Raw genomic sequence first — 13252 nt, forward strand, 5'->3', positions numbered from 1 at the left:
CTAAAACTGCCAATTGATGAAGCAGAATGAAAAGAGCTAACAGAGTGAATGCATCAGGGTTCAGCTCTTCATGCTGCATCTTTCTGAATAATTCAAATGCTTTCTCTGACTGGCCATGTTATGCAAATCCAACAATCATGGAAGTCCAGGAAACAACATCTCTTTCAACCATTCGTTCAAACAATTGGAAAGCTTCGTTGAGGCATCCACATTTGGAGTACATTATGAAAATTGATCTAGCGACATAAACATCAAGAGCTAATATAGCCTTAACATAAACGAAATGTATTTGTTTCCCCAGTTCTTCACAGTCTATGCATATTTTTTTGGTTTCATTCCTTCTCGAGATATTTGCTAGAACAACTCAATACATCTTCCTGTATTCTGATTTTGAGCATAACTAGCAACGATGGTTGACCATGCGGAGACAACAATCTTGTGACCACTATCCCTTTCTTCATGAAACACTCTCTCAGACAACTCAATATTTCAGCATTTTCATATATGCATTGATGAGGGCTTCAGAAACCACAGTATCTAAAAGAAGCCCTCCCTTCAAAATTCAACAGTGGAACTGCAAGACTTGTTCTAGTTTGGCCATTTTAGCACAAACACTAAGTATGCTTGTGACACCAAAGTTTTCATGACAATCTAGTTATAAAAGATCACAACAAACACAAAAAAAACACAAAACAAACCCTCAAATTCCAGCCAAAACAATACCAATAAAAGAAAACATGAAATTTTAGGAGGAAAAACTAAAACCCTACACAAGCCTCAACCCAATTTGAAAGGAACTCCATGGATGCGCATCCTCCACAGTAAAAGATGTAGAGGCACTCGTAGCAGCCTGTTATTGGTATTCCACTTGCTTGTGGACCTGTAAACGCAACTCAGCAACCCACAACGGAAGGAGGGAGAGCGGTGGATACTGCAAGAAATAGAGAGAGAGAGAGAGAGAGAGAGAGAGAGAGAGAGAGAGAGAGAGAGAGAGAGAGAGACCCAAAACGGAAGGAGGGAGAGCGGTGGATGCTGTCGAGTGAGAAAGGGGGTTCGGCGTCTCGCAGCTCGCTATCGGTTGCGGCTGGGTAAGGAGTGAGGACTGAAAATTCTAACTTTAGGGTTATATATATATATAAAGTTATAAACGGGTTGCGGTTTGACGGGTTCGGGTAAACGGGTTGACCTGCCCGCCTAACCCGTTTATTAAACAGGTCAGCCGGGTTGGCGGGTTGGCATACCTCTAACACGAACCCGACCCGTTTAATAAACGGGTTAGACGGGTCAACCCGTTTATTAAAGGGGTTTGTTTTTGCCAAACCTGAACCCGCCTAAGAGGCGGGTTGGCGGGTCGGGTCAGGTTTTGCCACCCCTAACCAGACCCCATTGACAGCCCATCCACACTTTATAACCAAACCTAAAGGCCTTATGACTACTCCACTCTGTCACATGGACAGGCTCAAAAGAACATAAGACAAACCATTTTGTGCAGTTTCCTATTACGGGCAGGGACAAGGATAACTTATAATAGAACAAGATGCGAGCATAAGCTGAAGTATCCCGTGCCGTAGATTCCCACTGTTTGGTTTGGGAAATCATCACTTCCCGAACGCATGCGCACGAGTCCATAATATTTGACACGGTCAGCACTGATCAGACTCTCGAGTCTTCTATTACGGATCCGTGCGAACAAGGTCGGAAAGAATCCAATCCGATTAGTTTCCCGTGCCGTGAAGGGGCGATTCAGTCATTTCAACAACACAGGCATTTCTCGACTCCCGGGCATCGTACGTTCCACCAAGATAAGACGGCTCCGCACCGTCCCTTTTTTTTTTGTGTGGCCACGCTAACGCTAAGAGCGAAAAATAGAAAGAGCGGAGTCGCGCGAGCTCTCGTGCCCGCTGACGGAAGCGAAACTGGAAAGAGACGATGTGCGCACTCCAAGCATCTCTCTTCTGTAGAACGCCCTCGTCCTCCTCCCTAAGAAGACAGCTCCCTCAGCTTCGCGTCTCCCTTCATCGCTTCCCTTCCCTCCCGAACTCCCTCTCCTTGCCCGCCCGACGGTGCCGAACCCTCCGCTCCTCGCCGCCGGATTCCGTCAATTCGACCTCCGACGCAGGCTTCGAACCCTTCCGTGACGCCAAGTACGAGCCGAGCGACGGGGATTCGATCCCTGGCCTCCCCGACGGCCAGGAAGTTGTCCTTGAGGACGAGCCCCCCCGGGAAGTAGCTGCTTCTTCGTCCGAGGCTGTCGTGGACGAAGGGAAGGCTCCGATCTTTCTGTTCCCCGCGGGATTGGTCGCCGCCGCGGGGAAATGGGTTTCGGCTCGCGGTTTATTGGAGTGGAGGAGTTGGCTGCCGTTCTGGAGGCAGGAGAATCGGCTGGAGAGGTTACTGGCGGAGGCGGACGCCAACCCGAAGGACGCGGCGAAGCAGAGCGCGCTCTTGGCCGAGCTCAACAAACACAGGTTCCGCGTTGCTTATCTTATTGCTTCTGGGAATTCGGCGTTTCCTTTGTTCGAGCCTGCTAGTGCTATTGTCTTGTTACTTATGATTTAGTATTGAGTAATTCGATGGTGTTACGAGTGTTTTGATGACTGAAATTTAACATACCATTGTCGGATGACACTGCGCTAATATAGTATACGTGGTAAGGGATTTTAGTTAGGTATCCGTGGATATGATAAAGATTTGGTACTATTTTTCAAGAACAGGAAATTAGTTATGTTAATCTTATATTTTTCTTTAGCATTATATCTTATGAAATTTAAGATTGTTATAATGTTCAAGATAGTATCATATACTATTGCAAGATACAAGTACATGCAACAAACAGAAAAGGTGCATTTTGCTTGGTTGAATCACAAGCTTGCACATGCAATAAGTTGAATACTGTGTATTTAAAGGAAGACAAAAGGAACATATTTGAAATAAATCTGTAAATCCATATATTCTCATGTAAGTATGGATATATTGCTAAAGAGAATCAAAGCTTCCAATCTGACTTCTTTTTTTGCCCCTTGTTCTTTTCAGTTTTTTCTTGCATCCCGCACAGTCTGTTTCCTTTAAGCACAACCAGTAGTGGCGAGCCAGGAATTTAACCTTGGGTGGACACAAATACACAATGAAAAGGAAAAATAAATACTAATAAACTATACAACATATTTAAAAAAAATCAAATAGTAATGTTCTAAAGCATGCCTTTTATAATTGACCTCATTGTTTTTTCATATTTTGAAAACCATTCATAATTGAGTCATAGCTAATAGTGTTAAATATGTCTTTTTGGACGTAGGTAACCAAAACATCATTCATCCATTTATCTCCCATTCGCTTATCAAGTCTTGATAATATTCATAGCCGAAAATGCCCTTTCAACACTTGCAATCACGATCGGTAGAGTCAAAGCTAACATGATAAGTAGATAAATTAGAGGGAACATATTATGCTTTTTGGTCATTACCATCATTTCTGCAAGCATTGTCAAGCATTTTAAATTCGAAGTTAATATTGAAAATGGTAAAATTTATAATTTGAAAAAGGCCTTATATGGCCTTAAACAAGCCCCAAAGACCTGTTATGATAGATTTAGTAGTATCATGTCTTATTTGGGTTTTTCAACAACAAACAACAACTACGCCTTCATCCCAAAACAATTGGGGTCAGCGATATGAACCAAAAAAGAAATTCATTTTGGGTCTTCCACATGAATCCTTTTCCTCCAATCATTTCTATCCAATGCCATGTCCTCGGTGAGGTTCAAAGCATTCATATCCTTTCCTATCATCTCCATCCAAGTCTTCCTATGCCTACCCCGACCTCTTTTAACTAATATATTTTCCCATTTCTCCAACCTTCTAACTGGAGCATCATTAGGCCTTCGCCGAATATGTCCAAACCACCGTAAACGATTCTCTCGCATCCTATTTTCAATGGGTGCAACGCCTACCTTATTACGTATCTCCTCGTTCCGAATCTTATCTTTTATTGTATTTCCACACATCCATCTAAGCATCCGCATCTCAGCTACACTCATTTTTTGAATATGATGTCTCTTGGCAGCCCAACATTCCGTACCATATAGTAAAGCGGGTCTAATAGTCATCCTATAAAACTTTCCCTTCAACCGCAATGACATTCTACGATCGCACAACACTCCAGTTGCACTTTTCCATTTCATCCACCCAACCTTTATCCTATGATTTACATCTCCATCAATTTCTCCATACTTTTGAATGATGGATCCCAAATATTTGAAATAATCATTCACCGGTATTTCTTGCTCACCAAGCTTCACTACACTCCCATCACTACTTCGTTGCTTACTAAACCGACATTCCATATATTCAGTCTTACTCTTACTCAACTTAAAACCTCTAGCTTCCAATGTTTGTCTCCATAATTCTAACTTAGCATTAACCCCAGCTCTAGACTCATCAATCAAAACAATATCATCAGCAAACAACATACACCATGGTACATTTTCTTGAATTGATCTCGTAAGCTCATCCATCACTATCGCAAATAGGAAAGGGCTTAAAGCAGATCCTTGATGTAACCCAACCGTTATCGGAAAATTGGTTGTCACCCCTCCACAAGTGTGGACATTGGTTACTACTCCTTCATACATATCTTTAATTATACTAATGTACTTGAGAGAAACACCTTTCTTCATCATTGTCCACCAGAGAACGTCCCTAGGTACTCTATCGTATGCCTTCTCTAAATCAATAAAAACCATATGCAAATCTTTATTCCTCTCTCTATATCTTTCAATAAGTTGTCTAAGAAGATGTATAGCTTCATAGTTGATCTTTCAGGCATAAAACCAAATTGATTCTCCGATATCATGACAACCTTCCTCAACCTAGACTCAATCACTCTCTCCCAAAGTTTCATAGCATGACTCATGAGTTTTATACCACGATAGTTTGTGCAATCTTGTATATCACCCTTATTCTTATATAAAGGCACTTAAGTACTCTTCCTCCACTCATTAGGCATCTTATTTGTTCACCAAATCAAGTTAAAAAGATTTGTCAACCATTCTAAACCTTTCTCTCCGAAGCATTTCCAAGCCTCGATAGGTATACCATCTGGGCCAACTGCCCTTCTTGATTTCATTTTCTTCAAAGCCTCTGCAATTTCTTTCTTTTGAATCTTGCGCATGAAGTCACGATTTATCTCATGAAAAGGAATGGAGAAGTCTCCAAGATCTTGAGCATGACTATCATTAAATAGCTTATCAAAATAATCTTTTCATCTCTCCTTAATCTCCTCATCTTTGACTAAAACCCTTTGCGTTTCATCTTTGATACATCTACCATACCCAAATCCCTCGATTTCCTATCTCTCATCTTTGCAAGCCTATAAATATCCTTCTTGCCTTCTTTGGTATCCAAATTGTCATAAACCTCCTTATATACCTTAGCCCTCGCATTTCGAACTACTTTTTTAGCTTCCTTCTTTGCTATCATATACTGTTATATTGACACTGCTTGTTTTATTAAAAGTACAGGTACCAAAGTAGTCATTACTTTTACTTTACGTAGATGATATGATAGTCACTGGGAGTGACCAACATAGAGTTGGTGATATTAAATTTTTTTTTTTTTGACATGTCTGACTTGGGTTATTTAAGATATTTTCTAGGCATTGAAGTTGCATACTTTCCGAGAGAGTACATTTTGTCTCAAATGAAGCTTGCTGCTGACATTTGCGCAAAGTCTGAAATTTCAAATGACAAGAAAGTAGAAACCCCAGAAGTGATCAATGCTAAGCTAATGCTTGAAGATGAGACTCTCCTTGAAGATCCTACACCCTATCGTCTGCTGATCGTGACACTCACCTACTTATTCATCACCAGACTGGATATAGCTCATGCAAATCATTTTGTCAGTCAGTTTCAGCATGTTTTGACCACTATGCACATGAGTGCTGTGATAAGGATTATCAAATACATCAAGAATACCATCACTAAATGACTTTTCTTATCCTCTTCTCCCTCTCTGAATTTATTTGCTTATACTGATGCTTATTGGAGATGAAATCCCAACGATAGAATCTGAACTATAGGTTTTTGTGTGTTTTTAGGAAATTCTCTAATTTCGTAAAGATGCAAGAAGCAACATAATGCATTCTCGCCCTCAACCAAAGCTGAATACCTGACAATGGCTACAACAACAATGAAACTTGTATGATTGTGAAGTTTTCTAAAAAATATGGGCGTGATCATCTCTTCTTTTTCGAAGTTGTGTTGTGATAACAAAAGTTCAATCTACATTACAAGCAATCACACATTCTATGAGCGTACAAAACACATTGAGATGGATTGCCATTATGTTAGAGATGAATATTTGAGAGAAACTATTATATTGCAGTATGCCACATCAGAATACCAGCTTGCGGATTTCTTCACCAAAGCTCTTTCTGCACCTCGTTTTATTTTCCTCCTTAACAAACTTTCGGTTGTTTCACCGTAAGTTTGAGGTTGTGTTAAAATATATGTATACATGTATGTATATACCTATGTATACATATATATATTCATATATTTAGTTATTAATTTTTTTCCTTTTATTTATTTTTCTTTTTCTATTTTTTTAATTAGAGGAGCCATTAGTGGCTCTATGGTCTTTTTAACCATAGAGCAATGGTCTCTCTTCTCTTATTTTCTCATGTATAAATAGAGGTGTAATCCCCCCTATTCTTTAAGTCTTTTACTCAAGCACTTTCTTAATAAGATCCTATATTTTGTACTCTTGTATTTGCCCTATGTTGGCTATTTGTGTTGTCCCTTAGTGGACTTGTGCTTGTCCACATTGTGAGTGTGATCTTGTAAGCCCTTAGTGGCATTGTTTTTACCACTTACACTATTTCATTACAGCTATGTGTGCAAATTTATATAAAACCTTCTTTTTACTTTTTATAGGCCTGCTTGCCTTCATTCCTTGCTCAAGATGGCACGGGTGGGCTTGAACTTGGATTATTCAGGCAGAAGCTATATTAGTATGATTACCATTGCCCTGTGGGTGGGGAAAAAAGACCGAAGTTGGATGCACATCTAGAGATGGTGGCCTTCTTGCTTGGTGATTCACATGGTGGGGAGAAACTGTGTACTTTTGAAGAATTAGAGTTGCACGCTCTCATCATCTGCTCATGCATCCAAATTAGTGTTTCTTTTTGTGCAAAGGCAAAATGAGGTGTATCTCACTTGGAATGGATTTTGGTTACAGGAATTGGTCTGTGGTTCCAAGGTGGCCTTAGTTGATTTCCCTTCTTTACTTAGCTTTTTATCTTCTTTGTAGCCCAGGGCAACCATCCATTGTTTCACGTGTACATTATGATGCTTCATTCAAGGGTTTCCTGTTCACCATCTCTTTGCACATCATAGTCCTGATCTTCTATCCTAGCAACATTTCTTTGCCAGCGTGATCTAGACTTTCACAATTCAATATTTGGCATTGATACTGAACCTCACTAACCTTACTGTGACTGCTTATGGGGAGAGCAGTTTAAAGGGGGAGGGAGAGAGTACATTAGCCTTCCTGACTCCTGTGCATTGTACCTTTTAGTTTCTACTATACCAATGCCATACACCATGAATGACATCCACACTAGTTATTTTTACGAGGAACATAAGTTTGTGCAGCCATATTGCTGATCATTTTATTATGACATTTTATTTCTTTGGCTAACATGAAACTTGGCCAAATATTTGAGCAGTGTCTCACTTTTAATATAAGTTCCGGAATTCATGATCTTTGTCGATCATATGATGGAAATCTGATACCTATAATTTCCTGCAAACTAGTAAATATGATGATATAGAATGACAGTAGCTATGAACTACTTTCGAGTTTATAAATATTTTGGGGATGCCTACTCAATTTATGAATTCATACCTAGTGTGATTGTACTGATGCACTTGAAACTGGCACTGCCCTTTTTGGTCTTGTCCTTCAAAATAACTAGAAATAAAGAAACTATGGCTTTGCTTTTCATCTCCTTTCAATGAACAGTGTTATCATTGATTAATTTTTTTCTAACTTTATGTAGATTTATTGGTTGTTTCTCATACTCTTTATTATCGATATGTTTTTTGGTTCAGGCATATTGATTAATCTTTGACTTCAGATTTGATGCATATGTGAATTCTTATGTTATAAATCCCAGTTTTTAGGACGAGTACATTTTTTGCAACTTATGTATGAGGTGGGCAGGCTTATGCTTTTATATTTTCTATGTTTTGTTTCAGCCCGGAATCTGTTATAAAGCATTTTGAGCAAAGGGATCATGCTGTGGATTCTAAAGCTGTTGCAGAATATCTTCGTGCTCTTGTCGTCACAGATGCCATATCTGAATATCTTGCAGACGAGAAATCTGGGAAGCCTTCCAGTCTTCCTGCATTGGTAGCAACAGTTCAAAATTTCTCACTTTTTATGTGTGCCATATTGCCATTGGTATATCTTGAATCAAGCAATAACAATATATGACTGGAAGTAGCTTCAAGAAATGTGCTGACCGGAAAAGGCATGGGAGGACATAACATCTCCCGTTAATTGAGACATTGATAACTTGATTCACTTGGTCATTCAATGTTATTCAGTATGTCACACTAAAAATGTGTTTCGTGGATTCTTCTTTTTTGGGGACCTATGCATATTCTTTTGCCTGTAGATGTTAGAATAGCATATAATGTTGAGTATTCATCAAGCGTTTTGGTTGACCATGTGAATATGGGATTCAATTGCCCTGGCATCTAAATCTGAAATTATTTTGTGACTCAATAACACATAATGTCTTAAGTCAACATGCCCTACAAGGTTCAGGTATAATTCACTAAATCTCATCCGCTCAATTTCAGCCCTGATTCAAAGTTAAAATATGGACAAATATGCCATTAGTTTATAACCAGGTCTGGCATAAGAGATTGGCAGCTAGTCACTCAATTGAGCTCATCATAATCATAATCATCATCACATTCATCATTATTAGCATCATCATAATCATCTTTCTCAAGTTTTGGGTCTACTCTTGGATTATTTCTCCGTTTGTATCTATTAAATATTAAACGTGGGTTATTGTATTCTGTATTGCATCTGGTTGCCTCTTTTCTAGTCATTTTTGGCCTTCCCCTGGTTGCTTCTCCAATCTGAATCAGACATTGCATTTGTGCTGATGATATCTCAGGCCGTGTACTACCTATCTGTACCATCTCAATTTCTTTATTGGGTTGTTTTAATGTAACACACAATCACACTGTATTCCTTTAAGTTACTACCAGAAGCCAACCTTTGTATAATTAGCTCATATGCATTTCATGCTGTATCTGCCAATTCAACTCAGTGGACATGGTTGCTTCTATTGTACATCAAAAATACTTTTTTTGTCTTAGATGACTTAATTCTTCTTTGATTTGTTGATTTTGAGAATTCAGTTTCACCTGGGTGGATTTCTTGTTGTTCTGTACTAGGAACAGTTGCAAACATAAAATTGACCTGTTTTGCTGTTTATGCTTATGTTTTATTTTTTCAAAATTAATGATGGTGGTATAGCTTTTAATATTTATAAAGGGCATTGTGATGAATTAGGAATTAATTGTATTTAGTTTATTTATAGAAGTTGACCTTGTGACTGGGAAGGTTGATCTCCTTTTTTTTCATCGCTTCTTTTCCCCAACCTCAGAGTTGATATGTTGAAAATTGGAATAGCTTCTGGACTTGATTTTACTGTTCATTATCTTCCCTTGGACTGTGTACCTTATTCCACTTAATGTTGCTTTCATTTTACATGTCATTCTAGTCTTCTTTATTCTTATAACCCTTAACAAAATTCTCTTCTAGCTTTAATTATCCTCCATTTATCATTTTAGTCTTCTCTATTTACTGATAACCCTTAACAAAGTTTACTCCCTGAGTTAATCATTCCATTCTGCAATCGCATTCCAAGAAAAAAATGGAAACATTTCTGCAACAACAACTACCAGCTCATATTTTGGCATGGATCCAAGGAGCAAAAGTCATACATAAAATCAGACAAAGTAAACATATTTAAGAGAAATTCATATTTTCATAAGTCTCGATGTAATGCAGATTGCTTTACAGTATCCAAGATTTCATGCACTAAACATTAAACTGAAACAGCCTTCTTATGGACAGTTACCTCGGAAAAATAAGAGTCGCAATACATGGAAGAACCTAGGCAACGTCTGGATCGGGTTCTCTTAGGTATCAATGGGGCGTCCTAAGTGATCACCTATTTCCAAATCATAAGTAGCCTTCACTCAAGTTCTAGGTCTCTTATGTGCCTAGGCACATGCTTTTGGCTGCAGAGTTTGATGCTATTCACCTGTTTTTTGTTAAACCATGTTATTGATCTCTTGATCCATTCTATGTCACACTGATACCCCATGTTGGCTTCCGTTCCGTATCCTCTTATATACTAGCCATATTGAAAACTTCATGAAAATGGTCATATCCCCTTATCTGGAGCCGTATCATTGTGACATAGGATCCATTAGCCTACCCTATATTTGAAGGTGCTCTTCAGGATAAGGGCCATTCATTACATTTGTTTTTTCATGGATGTTGTCCCTGTGCAAGCCTAAGATGCCCAAAGGCTTGCAGCTATGTAGCATAGGTACTTTTGCAAGGGTGCCATACCTGCATTGATCCATGTCGACATGGTACTGGTACTAGTTTCAATGCAGTGTGGAGATGCATTTGCGCAGCCAAGCCCTTGATTCCAATGAGGAAATTCATCACTGTTTCTAGCAGATGAGTGTTTGCATAAGCACTTTTATTGTTGCAGTTGTTGCTGAGATTATCTTTAACTAGTTATTTGATATTCATTGAGGTTTCAAAGTCCGATTTCTTTAATTTTCTTGTGTCTTCGGGAAATTAGGTTGTGCTTAGTAATTGGACCATGTGGAATATGCTACTGTTTCTAAACTTCTTATTTTCTATAAACAGTTGCAAGAGTTAAAGCAGCGTGTTTCAGGAAACACTGATGAGTCATTCTTGAGTCCTGGAATTTCTGAGAGGCAGCCATTGCATGTGGTGATGGTAATGTATAGGTGTTCTAATCTGTGCTGTGAAAACACATGTATTGTTGTCATGAAAAGCAATTAATAAAAGAAGATTCTGATTTGGTGCATTATAACTAAGTCACTTGCTGTGCTGACTTTTCCTCTTTTTGTTTCCTCTTCCAATTAGGTTGATCCTAAGGCGTCGAATAAGTCTACACGGTTTGTTCAAGAGCTCATCTCCACTATCCTGTTCACAGTTGTTGTAGGATTGATGTGGTATGTCATGCACATCTTTGTTGTTTGTTTGCATTTAGTATCTAGCTATGCAGTTAGCTAGTGCATGCATGCAATAGATTGCATTTAAACATTTAAACTTGTAGTTATTTGAAAGTTGCTTAGTGATGATATTCCAGTCAGGTGGTGGCTTTAGATACATACATCACATATATGTATACCCGTGCTCTCTAATTGATTATTTCTACACCATTCTTGTTTGGGATATTGGTTCTACATGCTACTTGTTTGTGCACAGATAGGGCATCCTTGAGATATTTTTCTCATTGTTTTGATATTATGTACTGTTGTCAGGGTTATGGGTGCGGCTGCTCTGCAAAAATATGTTGGAAGTCTAGGTGGTATAGGTACTTCTGGTGTTGGCTCTAGTTCTTCATATGCTCCAAAAGAACTAAACAAAGAGATTATGCCAGAGAAGGTAAGGTTCTAGATATTTTCCAGACTGAGTGTTTTATTTCAGTATGACAATATATCCCATTTAGGACTTGATAAATTAAGATATATACTTCATTTGTTCTTTTTGTATAAGGAATTTTGTTGTTTTGCTATTTTCTAGACAGATTTACTTTGCATTGATATTGTTATTCTTTATTTTGGTGCTGATTGTTGTTTTTAAGCTAACACCATTTTATTGAAACCTAAGATATCTTAATCAAGTCTCACCATTTGAAATTTTGAATAACTACCCTGATGTCATATGAACAATATTTGAGGTGACTTGCAAAATCATTCTAGACTGCATTTACATGTCAATGTATATGTGTTGCCTGCTTACTAAGCTTAATCTTATTTGAATCTCTGAATCTCTTAAAGAAATATCCTTTTAGTCAAAATTCTGAGGAGATTTTGGGAACTGGTTAAATGTTAGGTATATGTTGGTGGATAAGCATGTCTGCAAAGCTACCACCTGCTTTTCTACTTTTTCTTAAGTGGTTCATGTCACATCTCTACCATTTTGTAAAAGAGCATAAAATGGATTATCCACGGTTCTGCAGCTAGGATGTAACGTTGAATTACTTGTCTTGGGCTGGAATGCTTGTTTCCCTTATCGAAGCACTCTTGAAGGTGTAATTGTTGCGTCTGTTTTTATTTCTTGTTGGCTTGTTTGAGGGACTGCAAAATTGATTGTCAGTCTCTGTCAAGTCTTAAAGGTATATGAGAATGCTTCATGTAATATCAGGGGAAGACTGCTGATTATAGGATCATCTATCTGCTTTTGTCCTGCTATGGTTACTTGGTTAATATGCTGGTTCATTGTTTATCACAGTGCATTTTTTATTGTCCTTTAACGTTCTTTGGTTGGTTACTTCATACCATAATTTTGTCTTGGCAATACCTAAGGAGGAAAATTCTTGCAATGTTTTCAACTTTTTATTGTTCTTCCTCAGAAGTATCTCAGGAAGACTTTGATATTTTATATTGAAAAGCCAAATTTAAGTGAAGAGATTTGGGTTTTATGGTAAAGATCGAACTGCAATGAAAATGAAACCTTTGCCATCCCTTTCTTCTTTCTACCTTCTCTTTTCTTCCCTCACTCTCTTCCATGCCTTTCTTACCTGTCTCTTTGCTCCTTTCCTTAAACTACTCTTTTCCCCTTTCAGTTCTCTTTTGTTCATTTTCCTCTTTCATTCTCATCTTTCTTCCTTTCTTCCTCACTTTATATTGTAATTGACCTCTACTAAAAACCTAAATAACTAGACAAGCCCTCTTTAAAAGTACCCAAAAGTAGCCCTTTTTATGTTTTTTTCAGAGACCCACTCAAAATACCCATAAAAACTTTAAGACACCTATGTTTTGATTTTGTTTTTCTATGGTTCTCCCCCTGATAGAAACCCATCCAAAAATAGTGTTGTAATGGGTCAGTTTGCTCATTTTTATGTTCACAATGACCTATTAGTATTGTTTAACTTTAAAAGATTTATCATAGAC

The 13252-nt window shown here is 38.2% G+C and overlaps 1 protein-coding gene across 1 annotated transcript in view; it reads left to right on the plus strand.

The window, feature by feature from the left end:
* The first annotated feature begins 1825 nt into the window (after positions 1-1825).
* LOC149843609 (ATP-dependent zinc metalloprotease FTSH 11, chloroplastic/mitochondrial-like) overlaps positions 1826-13252 on the plus strand; it is an 84726-nt gene continuing 73299 nt past the window's right edge. Inside the window, exons 1-5 of the mRNA XM_089999961.1 lie at positions 1826-2468; positions 8258-8411; positions 10974-11066; positions 11217-11305; positions 11618-11741. Of these exons, the coding sequence (XP_089856087.1) occupies positions 1930-2468; positions 8258-8411; positions 10974-11066; positions 11217-11305; positions 11618-11741 (999 nt within the window). The 5' untranslated portion in view covers positions 1826-1929. The remainder of the gene's footprint in view (positions 2469-8257; positions 8412-10973; positions 11067-11216; positions 11306-11617; positions 11742-13252) is intronic.

Source organism: Nuphar pumila, chromosome 3 (assembly GCF_984573655.1).
Source record: "Nuphar pumila chromosome 3, dmNupPumi1.hap1.1, whole genome shotgun sequence".
Taxonomy (NCBI): Eukaryota; Viridiplantae; Streptophyta; class Magnoliopsida; order Nymphaeales; family Nymphaeaceae; genus Nuphar; species Nuphar pumila.